The sequence below is a fragment of the Cyrtonyx montezumae genome, unplaced genomic scaffold (genome assembly GCF_038088225.1).
Source record: "Cyrtonyx montezumae isolate F1298 unplaced genomic scaffold, pur_monq_1.0 scaffold_3, whole genome shotgun sequence".
NCBI classification, from domain to species: domain Eukaryota; kingdom Metazoa; phylum Chordata; class Aves; order Galliformes; family Odontophoridae; genus Cyrtonyx; species Cyrtonyx montezumae.
This window is the reverse complement of record NW_027072034.1, coordinates 30,027,315-30,047,843: the sequence shown is the minus strand read 5'-3', so window position 1 is coordinate 30,047,843 and position 20,529 is coordinate 30,027,315. Positions and strand designations below refer to the sequence as shown.

The 20,529-nt window shown below is 36.8% G+C and overlaps 1 protein-coding gene across 1 annotated transcript; it reads right to left on the bottom strand.

The window, feature by feature from the left end:
- Nucleotides 1-976: 976 nt before the first annotated feature.
- Nucleotides 977-20,287, bottom strand: CDC16 (cell division cycle 16). The gene is made up of 18 exons (XM_065741034.1): nucleotides 20,190-20,287; nucleotides 19,794-19,848; nucleotides 19,090-19,187; nucleotides 18,343-18,381; nucleotides 17,735-17,875; nucleotides 15,418-15,577; nucleotides 14,693-14,787; nucleotides 13,980-14,113; nucleotides 12,009-12,088; nucleotides 10,473-10,522; nucleotides 9,797-9,870; nucleotides 8,133-8,258; nucleotides 7,890-8,042; nucleotides 7,071-7,134; nucleotides 5,539-5,600; nucleotides 3,461-3,596; nucleotides 2,472-2,562; nucleotides 977-1,999 (listed from the first exon to the last, which is right to left on the bottom strand). The coding sequence occupies exons 1-18, from the start codon at nucleotides 20,235-20,237 to the stop codon at nucleotides 1,734-1,736; spliced, it is 1,872 nt and encodes a 623-aa protein (XP_065597106.1). The 5' UTR covers nucleotides 20,238-20,287; the 3' UTR covers nucleotides 977-1,733.
- Between the last annotated feature and the right edge of the window lie 242 nt (nucleotides 20,288-20,529).

Below are 20,529 nucleotides of genomic sequence, written 5' to 3'. Positions count from 1 at the left end.
GTTTCACTGACAATGTAGGAAAAAAAAGAGAAAAAAATCCAACAGATGTATGTCAATGGCTGACATCAGCAAAAGGCCAAATTTGCCAGAATGTTTAGCCAACATGTCTGTAGAAACCACTTCCCATATGTATTACTAGAATCTTAAATTTACCTACTCTAGATTAAAAATAAACAAACTTATTATCAGTCACAGCTCATAAGATTTCTAATGAAGAAAGATGGACTGCCAGAAAGCAAGAAGAAAGGCAGTATTTCAATATGTATGTGCTTGGATTCATCCCTTTTTTTATTCGTGTAAAGCATCAATAAAAAGTATAGGAAATATGTAATGAGTTGCATCAGTATGGGACTTTTTTTTAACACCATGTCCCAGTAAAATGGATGAAAATTATACAATCACACATTCTGTGGTAAAGATAAAATTGAAAATGTAGTGAAATACAGTGTAAAATAGTATTTTATAATCAGCCCTTTTATTTTATTAAAAGATAAATAATTTTTAAAAAGGCCAATTTAATGAAAAATCCTTATCTACAGAAAAAAAAAGTTAGCTTTTGAGCACTGAAGTACTTATTACTGAAGGCTGGGCTACTAAACCTCAGAGAACCTTTTCTAAACATTAAATGCCAAAATCTAGCAAGAAGTCACAGAAGAAAGCACTGACAGCTTGTAGCATTATGTTTTTAATTTTAAGCCCCTCACAGTGACATAGGTGGAACAGGCACAAAGGGAAGGAAGAAATTTACACAAAGTATGTTCATACTAAGAAGGCAAAGAGACCCTATTCTGTTCAGTGGATGGACAAATCACTGCTTTTCTGCAGAAACATATGCTTTACTTCATTATTTTTCAGTGAGCTAATGACATTTAGAAATCTGTGTCTACAGATTTGTAAAAATGTGTATTATTCAGTTAATTCTCTGCCTTGATAGACCAACTGTGTGTAAAGAGAACGACTGCGTTTTCTACAGAAGTACACCGTGGCTTACAACTTCATTATTACACTGTTGAAAAAATAGTTCAGATATAATTAATTGCAGGAAGCACTGATTTATCTTGGTATTTCTGCCATTCATGTTGTCCAATCAGCTTACCAAGAACAGTTCTTACAAGACCTTTCAGTAGCAAAATATAGAATAATAATAAAGAAGTAAACAATAATTCGGAGAAGACAAAGTAACATGCTTTGTCACCAGTTTAATGCATGTCCAATTGGAGTCAAGTGATGGAAATTCAATGAAATCACTCTGTAAAGAAAAACATATTTATGAAGTAGTAAGCGTAAAACCTCATGGTTTTTTTTTGGTCTATTTACTAAGAGAGCATTCCTCACAGACAGGATGAAATCTCAGAAGCTACAATAATACTGTATTAGACCCTGGCTCATCCATTCAGCAATAGTGTAAACTGTTCCATTTTAGGTACTATCTTTAAACCTTCACAGTCTTACTGATGGCAGACACAAGGATCAGTAAACAGTTTAAAAAACTTATTTGTGATTTCATAATAATAATTATTTTTTTAACTTTATCACATATGATTAATTTTGTAGAAATAATAAAGTTGGAAAAGTTCATCGTGTATATTTTAATCACCCCTAAGGCAAGCATTATTTCCTCTGGTGTTAAATAAAGCATGGTAGTTAAAATTCATACAAAAATAGCAAATTCCTGGGAGTATAACACTATAACAAAAACAAAGACAAAACGTGCCCTCTGCCAGAATTTACCGTCATGTACTATGGTCTGACATTGACGTTTCTAGCATCATATCGCTTTCATTCATTTCAATCTCAAATGTTTCTTCCAATGGACGGCTGGTATCCGTATTTGTCCTTTGATGTGATGTTTCTAATGTTACTATACCACTCTCATCCAGAGTCTGTCTTTCTATGTCAAATTCTCTGAAATCCCAGGCAGGTGAAATTATGTTCTTTAAGGTCTTCATTGTGTGTACATCAAAGTCATAACATCTTAATTTATCTTTGATCTCTGTTCCTAGGAAAACAGACAAACCATTAGTTTATTCCAAGAGAACACTCCCTATCTATCCCTATCTATCTCAAATAATTATCAAGAAACTACTATGGTCCTCTGTAATCAGAATAAGGAGTTGCTGCTTAACAACTAAAGTCTAAGAGTTGGTCTGACAAAATCTGTCAAACTCCTAGTTAAAAAAAAAAAAACCACAAAACATAAAAAGTAAAATTGAGATTCAAAGTCTGTTACTAGGATCAATTCCCTTCCCAGCTTTCTATAAGGTTTCTTCATTGTTTAAATTTACATGCAACATGGTCTGCATCAAGGTATTTAACAAAGCTTCACAGTTCTTCCAGATGTATTAACTGACAAGATAATATTGAGAAGAAACATTTGCTATTATTGTGTGAAAAATGTGCTGGAAAAGCAGGATGATGGTAGACAGCCTTTTCTTGATGCAAGACTTCTCTCAAAGGATTCAATGACTTACCAATATAAGCTTCAGAATCACCAATATACATTTCTATGCAATGTCCAAGCATTGTGACTGAAAACGTGTCATCCCTCCTAAGTCCAAGGGCCTATTGAGGAAAAAAAAAAAAAAAAAAAAAGGAACAAGTCTTTAGCCTCATAAAACCATTTGCATCTTAAATCTACTGTTCTGAGTTTGCTGGTTGACAGTGTGATCAAAGTAGTCCTTACTGTAAAATCAGAATATTGTGCAACCAAAATATTTTCAACTGAACTGACTTAAGAAAGCAAACCACAAAAATAACAACCAGAAATGGGCACGTATCCAGACAGAGAAACATTTCTAAGTCATGAAGATGCACTACTAAAATAATTCTAAAAGCTGTCAGGAACTTAATTTTGCATAGCTACACTACAATTGATAATGAAATAGACTGAGACATACTTAAATAATTACAACTAAATGTATGTGATACAAGCTTCTGAGTAAATATAACTGCAGCTAAGTTCTCAACCTAGTCAACCTGAATGCTGAAAAATTTAGCACTCACTGAAATTCACCGTTACCCTATGAAAACATTAAATCACCAAAACTGCCCTGGAAGCAACAGAATACAATTATCACACAGTAAAGATAAAGCCATGACAACAGAAAGTGGCCTATTCTTAAAATCTGCACTTACTGTAAAAGTTCTTCTTTGAAGCATAGGTTGGAATTACTGCAAACCATTTGAGCTAAAGAAGTTAATGTACATACTATGCAGAGGATAATTCAAGGTTTACAAGAAGAAGGAGCCACCAACAAAGTTTTTAAAAGTGGCTTTTATTAATAAAAAAATATTTAAACTCAACCCATAGAAAACCAAGGAATATTTTAAGAATTAAAAAAAGATTATATAATAAACAGTAATTTGGGGGTTGGATAAAACACGCCATCTATGTTCCAAAACCTAAACAGAATGAAACAGTGAATACAGAACCTGTGACCAGCACTTCCAGCATACATACCGTATGAAAATAGTCAATTGCACTTTCAAAATTGCCCATGAGACTATGTATGTAGCCAATGGCAGAGTAAGTAGAAGCATTCTGAGGAATTAGTACCAGAGCTTGGCGATGGTATTCCAGCGCGTCCTCGTATTTCCTGATGGGGTTAAGTACAGAATATCTATTAGCAAGCTTGAGAGTGGAAGATGTTTTTATTGTATTCTAATTTCCTTACCTGAACGGCAGACAATTCTGTCAAGAACTTTGAAGTTTTTGATTCATACTCTTAACATAAAAGAACGCACAAGAGTCACGGATATTGATAATTTTCTGCCTCAGCATAAGTGAGAAATCACCGTTCCTCTTACGTAGTGCAATAGCTGTCTGCAGCTAGGTCCCATTTAGGGAGGATTCTAGCAATTTGACATGGTAAATTTCTTTAGATATTTAATGCTGCTCACTGCAAAATTAGGTTTCTTTCTGTAGCTCTCATTTTCCTCCCCAGGGGAGCAAAGGAGCAATGTGAGACTGAATCGCTCATTGTCTGAAATGAGAAAAGCTCCCCAAGCAGAAATTTCATAACCCTTAAGTGCTGAATATATTGGTACTTTTGTTACTTCTGCTTTGACACTGTTTTCAAGAGAAGAGCAAGATTTACACACATTCATAATTTCTTTCAAATACCAGCCACGCTCTCTTTGAAAATTCTCTCTTACTTAGACTGCTTATTGCCTGTGCTATTTCAAACCAAAGGATTAAGGGGACGTTATGACACTACTCTGGAAAATCTAAGTGTCACATTTAGCACCTTAATACCAATCTGTCAAAAATAAAGACAGCAACTGTCTAGTCAAAGAAATTCTGATGTCTCCAGTTGTAATGAAATTAAGCAAACATCAATACACAGTTGTTGTTAAAGGCACAAATGAAGGCATAAAAATTTGTGGCTGCTTCCCTGCTGCACAAAACTTTCACATAGGTAAATGTGACTGAAACAAAAATTTCAAACTAACTACCACTGTATTTTCATGTGCTGCTTTCAAACTACACAGACTAGTAAGTTTTTCAGATATATATTCTACCTCACCAAAGTGTATGTACAGCTGCCTAAACTCTCATTTTCTTGAAAGACAGTTTACAAGGGTGTGAAAATATATTAGATTGGCTTTCTGAACCTGAACAAAGAGTAAAATGTAAGTCAACTGAGCGTGATGTGAGCAGTTAAGAAATTACTGCAAGAAATCAAAAACAACAAAAGGTACTATAACTGAAGCACATATTTGAAAAAAACTGGAATTATGAGTAAATCACAGAACCAGTGCTTCTTTCCTTGATTTTGGGACAGCAGGGAACTATTATACATCACTATTTCCCAACAAAAATGAAGAAGAATCGGCAATTCTAACACAAAGTCATTACTGTCAGAGTAGACATACAGCTTATATCTAACTGGAATTTCTTCCATTGGCATCTTAGAAACACAAATTACAGTTAAAACCACAGCATTAAAAAATATCTGGTACTGGTTTGTAATTTAGGAGAGAACGTTTATCAATGTTAAAATTGCTGAGGCTTTCATATGTACTTTGAATTTTATTTTTCTCTTCCCAGAATGCAGATAAAAACTGAAATACAAACCAACTCTGTCCTTAAAAGCCATAGAATAACATTTTATTGTTAAGGTCACTGAACACTGCTCTAAAATAAAATAGAAGCTTAAGCACTGATCCAAGCAACAAATATAGTTTTGTGCTAAATTAGATCAGTGGACATAGTCAAGAATGTAGGACTGCAACAGTAGCCAGTTTGATTTCAGATCCATCCAAAGAGCTAAAAGTCTATGACCAAATTTTATCTATGCATCAACAATTAGGGAAAGGCTTTTGCATTAAGTATTTTATCTTGCATGTGAAAGATCGTATATAAGGAGCAATTTGTGTACTAATTGTAGAAAATGATCTAGGGAATCTTGCTTTTCTTATAAAGGTGCTTCTACACTGCCCTCATGTGGTATACAGTCCTGATGAAAACAAGGAGGCCCAGAGCACACGTTTTCTGTTCAACTACAGATAATTGAAGCTCCCATGCCCTCTACTTACTTTAGTTTTCGGCACACATGTCCTAAGTTGTTCAGTAAAGGCTCCCACTTATCAACTGTTATCTGCAAAACAATCAGCAATGCAAGTAATTGCAGTTTGCAAGATTGTCACTAAATTCTGATTGAATACGTAAAAAAAAAAAACAAGAAAACTCCACCCCCTCTAACAAACAAGTCAATTCAATCACAAACAAGAAAAACATCACAAAAAATTTCAGTTGTTTCAATAAATGTATTGAAACTCAAAATGAACCCATTCTCAATAACTAATTCCCCAAACCCGATTACCTTTCTTTCAAGTTGTAATATCACTGACACTTTAATACAAACTAAACAAAATTTGTTTTCTAGTTAAATAAGTAACAAGTCATATTTCAAGGTCTCATAGCCTAGGAGAATTAAGATTCACAAATTAGATTAAAAAACCAAACTAACCATAAATGCTGAGTCTTTCTACTCTCCGCAGTCTAACTTCATCTGCTCTAAATAAATAAGCTCATTTAGAAAGCACCCAGAAAACTATGTAAGCCAACAAAATCCTCAGAATGGTTTTCACTGAAATTAAAAAGTCATTTGACTTGAGAATTTTTGAAGTATTACAATAGAATATTATCTCTATTTCTTTTAGGTGTTTCCTACTCTAATTCTGAGACCCTGTGTGTGCACTTATGCATGTGTAAAATTAATAATTCTGTAAAAAAGAAGTGTCACACAGAAAAATTGAGGCTTCTGCATAAATTCAAGCCGGATCTATAGTCCGTGGCTTTTGCACATACAACAGTACAACCTGAACTAACATAAAACAACTCAATTTATATCGTAGCAAGTTCATACGTTAGTATCTGTCCAGTTTGTTTTAATAAATCTATGTCTTGTCCACATAGGACTGTAGTTTTTTAGTGCTTTCTACTTTGACAAAGGTTTGCTGTGCTCCAGAAGCAAGGTTATAATCTTGGCAGGAGATACACTGGTAATAACCACTGCAACATGAGGTAGTGTCCTCATTAAATACGTTTAAGCTAAAAATCATTAGAAAGCTATCTGTAAGTTCACAGCTCAGCTAACTTTCAGGAAGTTAGTTAAGCGTCCCTGGACCCACCCCACACAGTCTCCATCTGGCAGAAAGAAATCAAATCCACACCTGCAGGCTTCCAAACAAAACTGGAAGTGATTCAAGAATGCACTTCCATATGGTAGAAGCTGTCTTCCACACACATACCCAGTTCCACCTTCAGGCCAAAAAATCATTCATCTACTGAGACAAATGCAACCTGGGTTCCACTTCCCAGTCAACACTTAGGGCTTTGTTTTGCTGTCATTTGTTTTTAATTTCAAAGAAAAATATACTTTTGGCCATTTCCAGTAGCACCGAAAATAACGTGGGATGACTCTTATCTAAAAACTGAACACATAATTACAACTAGATGGTCCTGGTTTTGAAGTCAATTTTATACTGTGTTGCTTATGCTTTAATGTACAAAACTTCCTGCAGTTCTATGGATTTGTGATCATGTATATTACTAGTAAAAATACCTCATTTCCAATAGCTTTGATTTTTTCCAGTGCATCAAGAAACCACTTTTCTGCAGTTTTCCAGCTAAATATTGCGTGGGAAAGAAAGAAAAGAAAATTAGCACAGAGTTCTAATTAGCAATATGAGAAAACTGTATTACAATCAACAGTTCTTTGATTGTATTTGGTTTGTATTTGGTTATATGAATGCAATTATCATTAAAAATAAAGTAATTTTGCCAATTCATCTTAATAGCTGATAAGTTAAAAAAAAAAAAAACAACACAAAACCAAACCAGAAGCAAAGCAAGGATGTTCAGTGAATGGCTTTTATATCTTTTCAGAATATAGTTGAAGTCTCCTGTCTTGACAAAATGCTTTGCTGCACAAAATGTGATAGCATGTATACACTTGCGTGTGCAAATGTAACTCTTCTGGGCATGCAACTACTCAATGACAAGAACATAAAGTACACACAAAGTAATCATCTCTGTTTCTCAAGCTCAAAGTTCTTCCCTCATTACATCTTAAACAAGGAAGAACAATTTAGAAAGCAAGCCTTTACCTAAAACATTACCTAAACAAAACCAAGAGATACTGCACATTGAGCTGTAACATACAAAGTACTCTAATAGATATATTGGCACATTATGTTTCAGAATAATCTGTTCTTAAAATTGTATTTACAGATCCATAGAATCACCAAGGTTGGAAAAGAGAAAAACCTAAGATCAGCCAGCCCACCATCCACCTATCACCAGTATTTCCCACTAAACAATATTCCTCAGTACAACATCTAAATATTCTTGAACACAATTTAATCTTGTTTTGCAAGCTTACTCTCCATTTTGAAATGCAACCACTCCAACTTCATGCATAACAAAAGGATCTTCAGGTGCAATGCTTAAAGCTTGGCTGAAAAATCTTTCAGCTAGCTTCGAGTTGTTGGTCAAACCATATTCCAGTCCAATATAGAGCATAGGCAAATGACAGCTAGAAAGAAAATACATAAGATACAGGTCAATTTTCTCCAGTACTTACAGATTAGCTTTAACTTTACTGAATATGGCATTTGTGACATACCCTTTCATGAGCTGTGCAGCTGTGAAGTATGCAGCCATTGCTTGGTCATGTTCGCTCTCAACTGCAAAGGAATGTCCATAGGCTATCCAGGCAGGTCCATAGGTCCTCTCAAGTGTAGTAGCTTTGCTAAAAATAAGAGCAGATTACAAGCAAACATTTGAAATCAAATTTCACCTCCTTCAGACAGTACTTACGTAGCAACATCATATGACAATACGTATCTATTAGGATAATCTTTAACAACTGGATATATTAATATTCATTTTAAAGATCATTTTAAAAGCTTGAACTATTCAACACTTACTAGTATTATACATTTTCAAGGATTCACTGTATTATTTCTATTGCTGCTCATGGACATCAAAATTACTTGACACTACTGAAAAGAAATAATTATATCAGGCAAACAATAGAAAGTCAGTAGTAACTCAGTGTATTAAATTAATTTAAATTAAAACTTAATGACAGCATGTCAAATTTTTTTTAAAAGCTTCTGACATATTTTAGAAGTAAACTACTTGATTACTAAGCCATCCTTAACAACCACTGTGTCGAAATCTTCTTTGTCACAGTTGAACTTACTACCTTGCAGATCCTGGAGGAGAGTTTTCTCTGTCTTCTGGAACAAAACTTAACACACAAACACTTGCATCTTTCAACTCTATATCCTAGACAGCTTATATTGCTTCAAAAAACTTGCTCCATAAACCACTTTATTTAGAATGCTTATTTGCTGCATTCTCTTAAATTCAAGTGTCTCAGATTCCTCTCAAGTTCTCTACACGTTGACTTGTCGACAGTTACACATTACAGTACAGCTTTGTTGTTACATTCTGTCAAAACCTATCCCTTTTGCCAGACCTGAAGGAGCAGATGAGCATGCAGACACCTCCTTCTAGAGCAACTGGAACGACACTTTCCTTACATAATACTGGGCACAGTTCAGATGTACCTTCTACCCCGTTCTGTGATGTCCTGTGACTCCAAAACAGTGATATGGATAGGAGCCTGTGTTTTTATCCATGGCATTTCCAGATACTTTTCTAACAAACTACTGCCTAGCCTACAGTTATCCCCAGCCCAATCAATCAATTACAGGTTAAATCTCAGTTTAAGGTTATAGTACCAAAACAAATGCCATACTTCACCACTCTCCAACCAGCATTGACAATCAACACATACACATCACGTGAAGTGCAGGGAACTGGTTGGCCAGCCTAGAAGTTCAAAGCTGTTAGTGCAAACAGAGAACCAGACAGCCAAATGGCAGGATTTGCTGTCTAACTCTTCAATTTTAGATTTGAAACTTGGACCTGGGAGAATGTCCAAGTGTCCTTAAAGTTAAAAGCTGAGGCTGGATAACTTAGCTGTAGTTAGCTCGTTGGCATGAGTGAATGAAAGGACTACACTTTCTCTTATTAGGAAGGTGAGTGGCAAATAAGTCTGCAAATAAATATTAAATTATCTGTAAGGCTGAGATCTAAATTGCCATAGGAACAGAGTAAACAACAAATTGACATAGGAACAGAGTAAACAACAGAACTACTGCAGTAGTAACCACCATATGAAGTCTTCTGCTTACTCTGAGTTATGACAACTGTCAACACTAAATATTTACTTAGCAAATAAGAAACAGATGTGCAAACTAGAAAAACAAGTTTTACCTGAGGTATCTTCTGGCATGTTCATTTTTGTGGCCAACCATGAGATAGTAGCAACCTACTGCAAACCATGACACCTACAAATCACAAGCCAAGATGGAGTATTATTAGATACACCACAATGATTTTAGTGAAACATTATCACAGGTTATATTTAACAGGGAACAGAATGCTGTGCATCACTAACTGGGTTTGTTCAGCCTCAAGAAGAGAAAGTTAAGTGCAGAGCTTATTGCTGCCCTCAATTTTATCTAATGATAGGGAAGGAATACAGAAGACAGAGCCAGCCTCTTCCCACAGGGAGCACAGTGACAGGATGGGAGGCAGCATGGACACCCTGTAATATGGGGAATTCAGACTGAATAAAAGGAAAACAGTTTTCACAATGAAGGTGAACACTGAAACAGTTTGCCCAGAAAAGCTTTTCTATTTATGACTGTAACACATTTTTTACTATTATTCAAAGCAAAATCCTCATATTAAATATTTTATGAGTACTCTTACACCAAGAAATCTCTATGTAAGAAAATTACAATGCACAGAAAAAGATGTGAACAATTTTAATCAGTTCTAATTGTGTGTTCCAACACACACATACATATCTCAAACTGACCATTACCAGCTTGGCTGTTTTTATTTAAGGAAAACTACCTAGTAAGGAAGACTTAGAACAACTTACAGGATTATTTGGGTACAAATCCACCAGTTTATGAGAAAGATAGAAGAGTTCTGCAAAGGGGAAGAAGCAAGAAAAGAAAATTAAAATATGCTAAAATGTTAAGATGTTTCATGCCTTTTAGCTTCCTACATGAATTTGCAGCACATCTAGTGTTATTAATCCACCATGGACAAAAATGTTTTAGTGGTCGTGCTTCACATTAACTCAATATAGAGGCACTTTTGCAACTTGATAAAAAAACAAACGTGCCTTTGCAATACATAAACAGGCAGTTATACATCCCACTCCTTAATAGCTCTGCAACAACTTGGGTCACTATCATATATTAATTAAATGCCTGCAGAATTGCACTTAAATCTGTTGTGTGAAGGTAAAACAGTTCAGCTTTCTGTATCCAAAAAGGTGTAACATATTGGCCAGATCAATTTCAAAATGAGAGTCCTGTGCACTAACGTGCCAAAGACAGGACAAAAACAACTACATTATTCAAAGAAGTAATTGCATGGAATAACTATAATCATTTCTGTTAGAAAACTGTCTACAGATTACAGGAAGCAATTGGATACAGGATAACAACTTTAATGCCTCCTGAAATTGCATTAGAGTACATAAGCCAACTGTTTCCTTGGAGCATGGTCCTCTTAAATTGATGAGTGCTGTACTTGAGTGCTTTGCATCAATTCCTTTGCTTCAGAAAAAAACAAATATGAAGAACTGCTTAAAAATATCAGTTTATTTACAAAAAACTCAACACAGACTTAAAATAATTGAACACTGGAAGTAAAAAAAACACCTAATGACCTATTTGTGTACTACAATGCACTATCCTTAGAGGGATTCCAAAACACATGAGCTCTTTATTCTGTCAATTGGTATTGAAGACATTTGGGATCTTCACTTGATTTGCTTGTTCAGATGCAGTTAAAAACCAGAAAAAGTAACCCCAGCTGCAAGTGAGCTATTCTTATAATGACAAAGGCACTCTCTGACTATAGATTTATTTCAACTAAAAACAGACCTTTGCAATAGCAAAGGCAAGGAGAGAGCACAAAAACCTTTTTAATATGAAAAAGCACTACCACCTAAGCACACATACTGCTGAAAAGCTCCTCTTCGTTTAAATTCATATATTTTATTTTGCTACTGGGGAAAAGTACACGTAGATACTCTAGGAAGATCAACTGAAAACATAATCAAACAAGTGAAACAAAGCAGCATGGTTCACAAACTTTCTGGATACACAGCCCAGTGGTTAAAAGACAGTGACAGTCATGATCACCAGTGTGTACAGATTCATTGCACAACTACTTCCCTGAACCTCACCATTAGCTCTACAACTCCCTTCTTTTCTACTTAGTGTTACTCTTTTGAAACTACAAATAGGAAGTAAAATTCTTCACATTTTTCACATCAAATCTTAGGAGTGGCTATTTTTAAAATGGCTTATAGGGGGATTTCGTGGCATTTATTTGAATCTTTCATAAAATTGAAGCCTGGCAGTGTTGTTTTAACTTTCATAAACCTTGTGTTTCTTACCATTTGCTTTATTAAGTTCCACAAGTGTCCCTATATGCACAGGTAAACAGTTTGCATGGAAAGGATCCTTTTCCATCACTCTGAAAAAATAGCAAAAACAAAAAACAAAAACCTGAAATGTACATTTCAAAAACTTCAATGTGTTCAAAATAGGCTGCTTTTATAGTGTGTAGTGTTCCAATTAAGTACCCCTTCCAGCATTAGACAACCATTTGTAACGAGGCTGTACCCATTATCAGCAGAATAAAGGCTTGAGACAAGGAAAATATTCATTCATTTAGCATACAGGACTAACACAACATTTTAGCAAGCTGAATATACAGTTAGAAAAACAACAACAGAATACAGTGTATGTTTGTTTGTAGGTCACCTCTAATATAACTAACAGACAACAGTATTACTGTTCTATGCTCTGTAAGTTCCATAGGTTTGACAGTAACTTTTCTGCAATACTACTGTACTTCCTGAGCTTCTGGAAATAGCTCTACACCATTAAGCAGTATGCCAGAAGAAACATAGCTCAGTTTTAATATTTTTTATTCATAATGGCATTTAGAAATGGATTACATGCAGGACATGGCTTGTAAGCTTGTGCCCTTCTTCTATGCTCTAGTACCTAGTAAAGTAAGCAGAGGGAAGAAAATGTCTCGAAATCTGCAGAATCTTTTATATCAGAAGTACATTTATGACTCCGTTCTCCAAGAACTGCACCTTCACATAATTAAGAGCTTGGCTGACATTTAAAAATAATTCAAAATACTTCAAATTAGAAAAATATGGATATTAAAAGCTCCCTGTACGATTTTAAGCATTTGTTACTCTATGGACTTCTAAGATTCCCATTTCCAAGCTGTAGAATCTGTGGTAGTCTCCTCTTTGACAGTCATGTACTCCTGCCATTTCCTGCTAGAGGAGTGGCAATTATGAAGTTTCAGGGAAAAAAAGTATGATTTAAATGACTTCACTGGAGTCACTTATTTGAACAGGATCACGTTTTTTTCTCAGATACTAAAGTTCCCCAAAGTGGTCAGCATTCTCTGCAGCCTTTCCTCTCTTCTATCTAAATCTTGCCTCTGCTGGGTTCTAAAGGGTACTCTACACTGACAGTTTGTTAGAGATAAGAAAAAGCTGTTCTGTAAACTGAACCTTTTATTTTACAAGACTCACAACCTGGGACTATGCAGCACACACACAAAACTATAGCTTTCTTAAAAAGGAAGCTATCAGCCCAGCAGATGAAATAATTCCAGAAGTTTTGAGCCTTGTGCTAAGAAACAGTCCCTGTTCTGATCCATCTGACAGCCCAACAGCTGGGCATACCTTGGCTATGTAACAACTGACAGGGAATTCCACCACACATTTAAATTAACAAGCCAGAGAAATCATACCCCTTAACTAAACAACTGAACCAGATCTCTTCATTCTGCAGGCCAGATCAGAAGCAGGAAGATAACAAGAAAAACTGAGAATGAACAGAAGAAAACAGCACGGTGCTGATTAGCTGAAGTTTTGCTTAGGATAATTTTGCTCATATTTAGGTGATAACTTTGCACAGAAAGAGAACAAATTACCCATTTTAACTACCTGAAATTTTGTATCAAGCTTAAGCATGAAGGAGACAGAATCTTTAGCAGGGACTATTGTGACAAGACAAGTAGAAACTAAAAGAGGGAAGTTTTAGATTGGATGTAAGAAAAAAAAAGATGTTTCTATGACAGGGATAATTGAAGCACTGGCACAGGTTGCAGAGAGGTGGTGGATGCCCCATCCCTGGAGACACTGAGGCTCAGGCTGGACAGAGCTCTGAGCACCCTGACTGAGCTGAGGTGTCCCTGTTCACAGCAGAGGAGTTAGATGGCCTTTAAGGGCCCAACTCAAACAACTCTATGATGAATTGAGCAATCAGTCCAGTTATAATTATATTCCATGTCATATTGCAAAAATCTCTTAAAAATCACTTTGTATACTTACAGTGAAGTACGCTTGTAACACATCTTGAAATCACAGTTATAATAATGTCTTTCAGCTAAAGACACTACCACATCCAAGTTTTCCTGAAGACCATTTACTGATTCAGGAATCAGTGTTTCACTGGGTTTATTATACTGCAAGACAAAAGAAACACAACATGCAAATCCAGTATAATATCAGATGCTATAAATATTGTTTTATTTCTAAAAGAATATAGCTACATAAAGTTTAACATTCTTTGTTTTAAATTGAGTGTGTAAAATCTGTATTTGATAAAATGGTTCTCATTTGGAACATGACAGATTAACAGATCATTGACAATGTCTATATATAAGTATAAGCTGTACAAATGAATATTGACTTAGATAAAGTTGGCTTCCAGTGCTTCACATTCTCTTCAGAGAAAAAGATTTTGGAAGATTGTTGTTATAACCTATTATTTTCAGGTAATTGACATTTTGCCTACATTGTTAATGTACTTTTCCCCACCTAAAAATTTCTCAGAAAATAAAGCTAAACCAGATGGGATCACACAAAACTATTATACTAGCTTTCATAAAATGATACCTACTGCATCATAAATTGAATAATAACCAAAACTGCAAAACACTTGTATTTCCAAAGTCCAGAGTAAACAGTAGCAAAGAACATTCAAACCTGGAGTCAAGATTTAAACACAGTTCATCACCATTTTAGTCAGCTTATGATTTTACCTTTTTCAACTTATTCTCAAATAAAAAGTGCAGCAATTCTTGTTCTTCTTCTGTACATTGTTTACTAAGAGGTAGAGACTCAAGAAGTTCTTTTTCTATAGGAATTAAAGAACAATTCAAAATGTCATATTATAGAAAACATGGCAAGATCAAATATAAGAACTCAGATAAAAAAAAAGTACAGATGCGTCAGATGCATTCAAATGAGAATATTAATTATGGAAATTATCAAGTTCTTACTTCCTTCTAGACTTCTAAATGAAACTTAGTGACATAACACGCCATTACAGTAATTTATTCTAGATGTCAGTTTACCACTCAGAATGCTCTATCAAACAACACCTACTACAGAGAGAAGCAAAAACCAGCAGAATTTTGTGAAGCCAGAGGGTGCAAAGTTGAAAACATTGCTCAGGCAGAGCAAAAAGCAGGGGAGCTTCTGCAGCTAACAAATGAGACAGCTGGGTTACTCTGTTCTTTTTAATTCTTAGCACTGAAAGACTAGAAATTAACGTTCAATTATCATCTGCTCAAACTTATAATTTTTATACTCCATTTTTTTAAACTTCTAACACAACCATCATCTAGTACTTTCCTAGCAACTGAGGACAATTTTCACTTCATCTTTTAAACTCTGTATTTTCTTTTTTTTTAAATGCAGGAAAGAAGTATGTTAAGAAAGCAGATAAATTTTACTTGTATTTGAGAAATACTGCTATCCAGACCTTCTTGTGCTGTCAGCATATGGTGCGACGTTAAAAGATCAAATGCTTCAAAGCAGTAAACATCAAGCTTCAAGGCTTCTTTGTAGCTGTACGTTGCTAGGGTTCTATTATCCAAAGCATCATAGATCTTCCCTCGCAAAAGGCATATAGAGCTCTTGATCTGGTGGAAAAGCAGGGCTGGAGGTCAAAGACAATCAATATTTGCAATTTGCTTTTGAGCACAAATCATATGGGCTCCCTGAAAAGTAAAAAGTATTCATGTATGATGGAACCTGGTTTTCTAGAGCTGTTTTCGAATATAATAGTTTCTATGAGCTTAAGGAGCAAATTAACATTTTGAGGTTATTTACAGCCAAACAAATACATGCTTGAAATATGTAGAAGGAGGATAGGAGTCTGTATTTCCTACTTGGAGCATCCAACCCTCTGCCACTGAGTTGTAAGCTAGTTAAAACTACGTTCTCCACACACTTTATAGGGAAATGAACACTTCTACACACCTCTTTCTTTTTAAGCAACACACTTCACGTATGACAAGAGTGTCTTAGGTAAAGATGAAAAAGGCCAACTCAGTGGACTCAGCTACTCTAGGTAAATACATTTTTCTTCTCCATCTAAAACACAGAGAGTAGTGAAAATATAATTACTACCAAATAAGTGCTAGGACACCTAATAAATAACATGTTCTTTCAAAATAAAATTAATTTAATTTAATTCAATCAGAAGGCTACAGAACTGTCACCAAATTACTTACAGAAAAGTTGCAACTTATGCATGTATGTTGTCACACTAACCAGGCAAATTAATTACCTTAGAAGTCTGGATACTAGAAAGAGTACAGCTGTTTTGACAAATGAAATAGAACCTAGGGTGCTAAGAAATAAAGGGTAATATTGTTCCCAGTTCACAGGCCAGTCACTCTTAAGTCTAGAACAAGCACTGGTGCAAATCAATTAAATCAGTAAATTCTGAAAAAGCCACGATCTAGTGAGGAGTTTGATGCAAATTCCTTGTAACTGTACCAACCTCACTAGATTCCTCCTTTGGCAAACCAAACCTACCCTCCCTGCATTCGTGAACTATGTTATCATAAGCATTCACGAACATAAGGGCTAATAAATTGAGTTTTTTGACTGGGTTATTTTTCAGTCAAGATAATTGCTCTTAGTTCAACAGTCAGTCACCTAGATGCTAGGGCAAGAGTACCACAAAATGGGGGAAAACAGAAAAGGAGAAAGAGTGAACAGCCAAAGCTGTTTTTAACTTTGCTAGCCTGGCTAGCTTAAACGTATCCATGAATTATTGCATTGCAGCCTAAGTCTAATCCTCTTCTGGTTTAAACCACTTAATGTAAAACCCACATAAGGCAGTATTACAACTGAAATCAGTTCACAGTGACAATTCAACTCATTTTGCTGCTCAGTTTTACAGGTAAAAGTCTGTTTGTCAGTCCCTCTACTACAGTTGCAGCTATTGAACTTCAGTTTACAACTTGACAAGCAAGCTAAGTTGCATTGGAGGAGGTTAAGTCTGGATACGAAACATTCCTTCTCAGGAGCAGTGAGGCAGTGGCACATGCTGCCCAGGGAGGGGGTGCAGTCACCACCCCTGGAGGTGTTCAAGTACCATGTGGATGTGGCACTGAGGGTCGTGGTCAGTGAGCATGAAGGGGATGGGCTGATGGTTGGACTGCATGATCTGAGAGGTCTTTTCCAAACTTAATGTTTCTATGATTCAAGATATGCACAACCCTTCATACTCTTCAGCCTGCACACACTGAGAATCCCATTGAGAATTGCAGTATTTCTTCCGCAACTTCAAAAAACTTCACTCAATTGTCACATCGTTTCTAAGTGTGACAGTGCAGCACTGAGAAGAACATTAGAATGGAAGGAACTCTATTATTAAAAAATACCTACAGGAGAGGAAAACCTGCATTATCTCAGAACCTGAAGTACAACTTAAAGTAATGTTAGTTCACATTTCCAAGACAGAAACTGCACTATAAAGACTTTAAAAATCAATGCTAGATCAAGAACATCCTTCCGTAAATTACTGACAGGCACTTTGCAGGATGTTTTTGTAAATGACATTGCAAAAATGAAGAGTTAAAGTTTTGTTTTCCCCTCATATATGCAAGCCAACACCTCACTTACGGGTTGAAAAGAGAAAGATTCAGCATTTCTGAAAGCCACGTTATCCAAAAAGGAGTACTTAGACACCTAGACTTTCAAAATTCATATAGCTGCAAAACTGCTTTCCAACTTCACATGTATTTTTTATTTATAAAAGTAGTTATTTTTAAAATGTCACTTACAGAAGATTGTGACATCTCCCAGTCTGTGGTAGAGTCTTTCAATCCACTTTCATCCTTCAAGAACTTCTCGAAGAGTCTTTTGTTGATTGGCTCTTCCATATCAAGAATATCCAAGGCCTGTTGATGTTCTTTGGCAGCATACTAACCACAAACATGTATGTGTAAAAACAAGGTTGGAATTTGAAACATCTGTACATAAAGCATCAATAAACCTAGTGTTACGTTTCAAAGGCACAGACCTATCATGTGAAAACACTTTTTTTAAACACATCTCTTCTGGATGGACACCAATGAACCGATTAAAAACAGAAATATGCAGACATTGAAAAAGAATTAAAAAACCCAAACCATTCACATGCTTTCCCCACAAAATATTAGAGGAATATTTTCTTTTCTGGACAAATGGTCAATAGGATTTCTGCACTATCCACAGTGGATATTCCAACAAGGAATACTCCAACAAAGCTAAAGGTTGGAATCAACTGTCCCAAAATTTAAACTCATTAATGAGTGCCTCAAACATCTATACTGTCAGTCAGGTAGTTAAGCTTCCCAAGACACACCGAATATTTAGTTTGCCTCCAATAGAGATAAAAATGTGTACTCACATGACATCTAGCTGCGAGGTAGCGACAGGCTTCATATAACTGAAAGAGAAGTTGCATTCATGTTAGTAAATAAAAGAGAACATTTCCTTACACTGCTATTCTCTTTTTTGCTCTCTCATTTAATAACTGTACAGCTTCTCCCACGCTCTCACCCAATTAGACTTTCCTGATTAGAATGACTACTTATGTCTGTAACTTCTAATACTCAACACTATGTTCACTCTTGTCTTAACCACACTTTCTGCAGAACAGAAAGACAACTGAAGTAACTACACTTTAAGTGACACCCCACCTCCCCATACCTATTGCTGTTCCATCTTAGGACCCCTTACCTTCTCTGTGACCCACCTTGGTCACGTGGAACAGTTCTGTTGGGACAGACCTACAAAGATCACTCACAACCTGACAACTTCAGGGCTAAAGAGAGGTTACAGCATGCTACTGAGGGCATTGCCCAAATGCCCTGGCAACATCAATAGGCACGGATCATCACCCATATCATGAAGAAGCCTTCCAGCATTTCACTTCCCTCATGGTAACGTTTCCTTATATCTAGTCTGAAATTTATCACTATGTTTGGTTCAGGTAAACTGCATTATATAGGTTTCATAACCAATATTCCTGCAGGCCTTAACCTCCGACAGAGAAGAACTACTGTGGTTAACAGTAGAGGTCTATAAGCAGACTAACTCCGTCCTAGCAGACCAAACTCTAAGGAACAAAAGTAATTTGTCACAAGTGACTTACCTTATCCAATTTACGTGACCGGAGGGCATGTGCTGCCCTATGATACTGAGCTGTCAGGTAAAGACACTGGGCCAACCAGTAGATATCTTGGGGTTCCTCTTAAAAATAAAGGAATTATAAACCATCAATTAATACAGTATCTTTAAACACAGTGGAAACCTAATTGAAGTGAAAGCTGATAAGACTTCTGCACCTCTATGCCATACTGGCCAAAGCGGAGCTTAATAATACCTTAAATCATTAGCAGCCTAGGTTTTTGGGGTTTTTTTGTGATCAAACCCCTACAGTCATTTTAAGAAATTTAATAAGGCTATGGCTCTAAGCAGAAACAGGCTGCCAGCACTAACACACTGCAAACCTGGGTTTTACTTGCCACCTGGAGCAACCAAGTGGGTGAACTGTCTACCACAGTGGCAGTTCTTAATAGATCCCCACCCTTTTTGGGGGGTCTATTAAGGCAGGCATAGTGCAGGTTTGTCCAAACACTAGTTTGGAACTTTGTTTTAGAACAGAAGGAAGGTTGGCCCTGCTTTATTAGGAAAGAAAAAAAAAACAAAACTGGCATCCTGAAGATCACAGAACAACACGTGCCCCAAACACAAAGCTTCAACATGCAGCCAAGCAACTCAGAACAAACATCAGGAAACACAACAATGCCGACAGAAAGCAGTTACTGGACAACAACCTAATATGCTAACGCTTACCATGAGACAATGAAGCTACTTTGTCTGCCCAGAACAGAGCACTCTGATACTGCTGCTGTAAAGGAAGGACAAAAATAATAATTACCATTTACTGGAAACTTGTTTTCCTGGCTTACCTTGAAACAGATTGCCCTTCGCTTGCATTTTGCCGGATTACGGAGGCAGCGCCTAATGAATGGTGAATGACATTCGCGTTCCTTACAAGCCCAAAACTCAGGGCGAAAGGGGCAGTGCTACAGCCCCCGTAGGACACCGAGGAGCAACGCGAGACGGGGGCAGCCCAGCAGGCGGTTCCCGCTCCTCCAGCTCCGCTCAGGGCCGAGGGCTCAGCCCGCTGAAACCCCGCGCCGAGCCTCGGTGAGGCCCCAGCCCAAGGGCCGCCTTCCCTCACCTCACCTGGTCGATGTAGTGCCGCACCCGCTTCCGCAGCCGCTCCAGGTTCATCCTCCCGCGGGCCGCCCCCGTACCGGCCGCGATGGCAGCACTCCCGCCGTGCCGTGTAACGCTCAGAACCGCCCCTTCCGGCCACGCTCAGCGCCCGCCGGCCCCTTCCTGACGGGAGCCGCGCCCCGAACACTGCGTTCCGGGGATGCGGCGGCTCACGTCGAGTTGAGGGTATTACAGGCCGCCCGTAGTTTCCCTTAGAATCGGTTAATTCGTTTCTAACTTATACCTGCTGCTCTGCCGACCTCTCACCTCTGTGGAGTGCGTTAAAAAGAGCGTGGCCAGCAGGTCG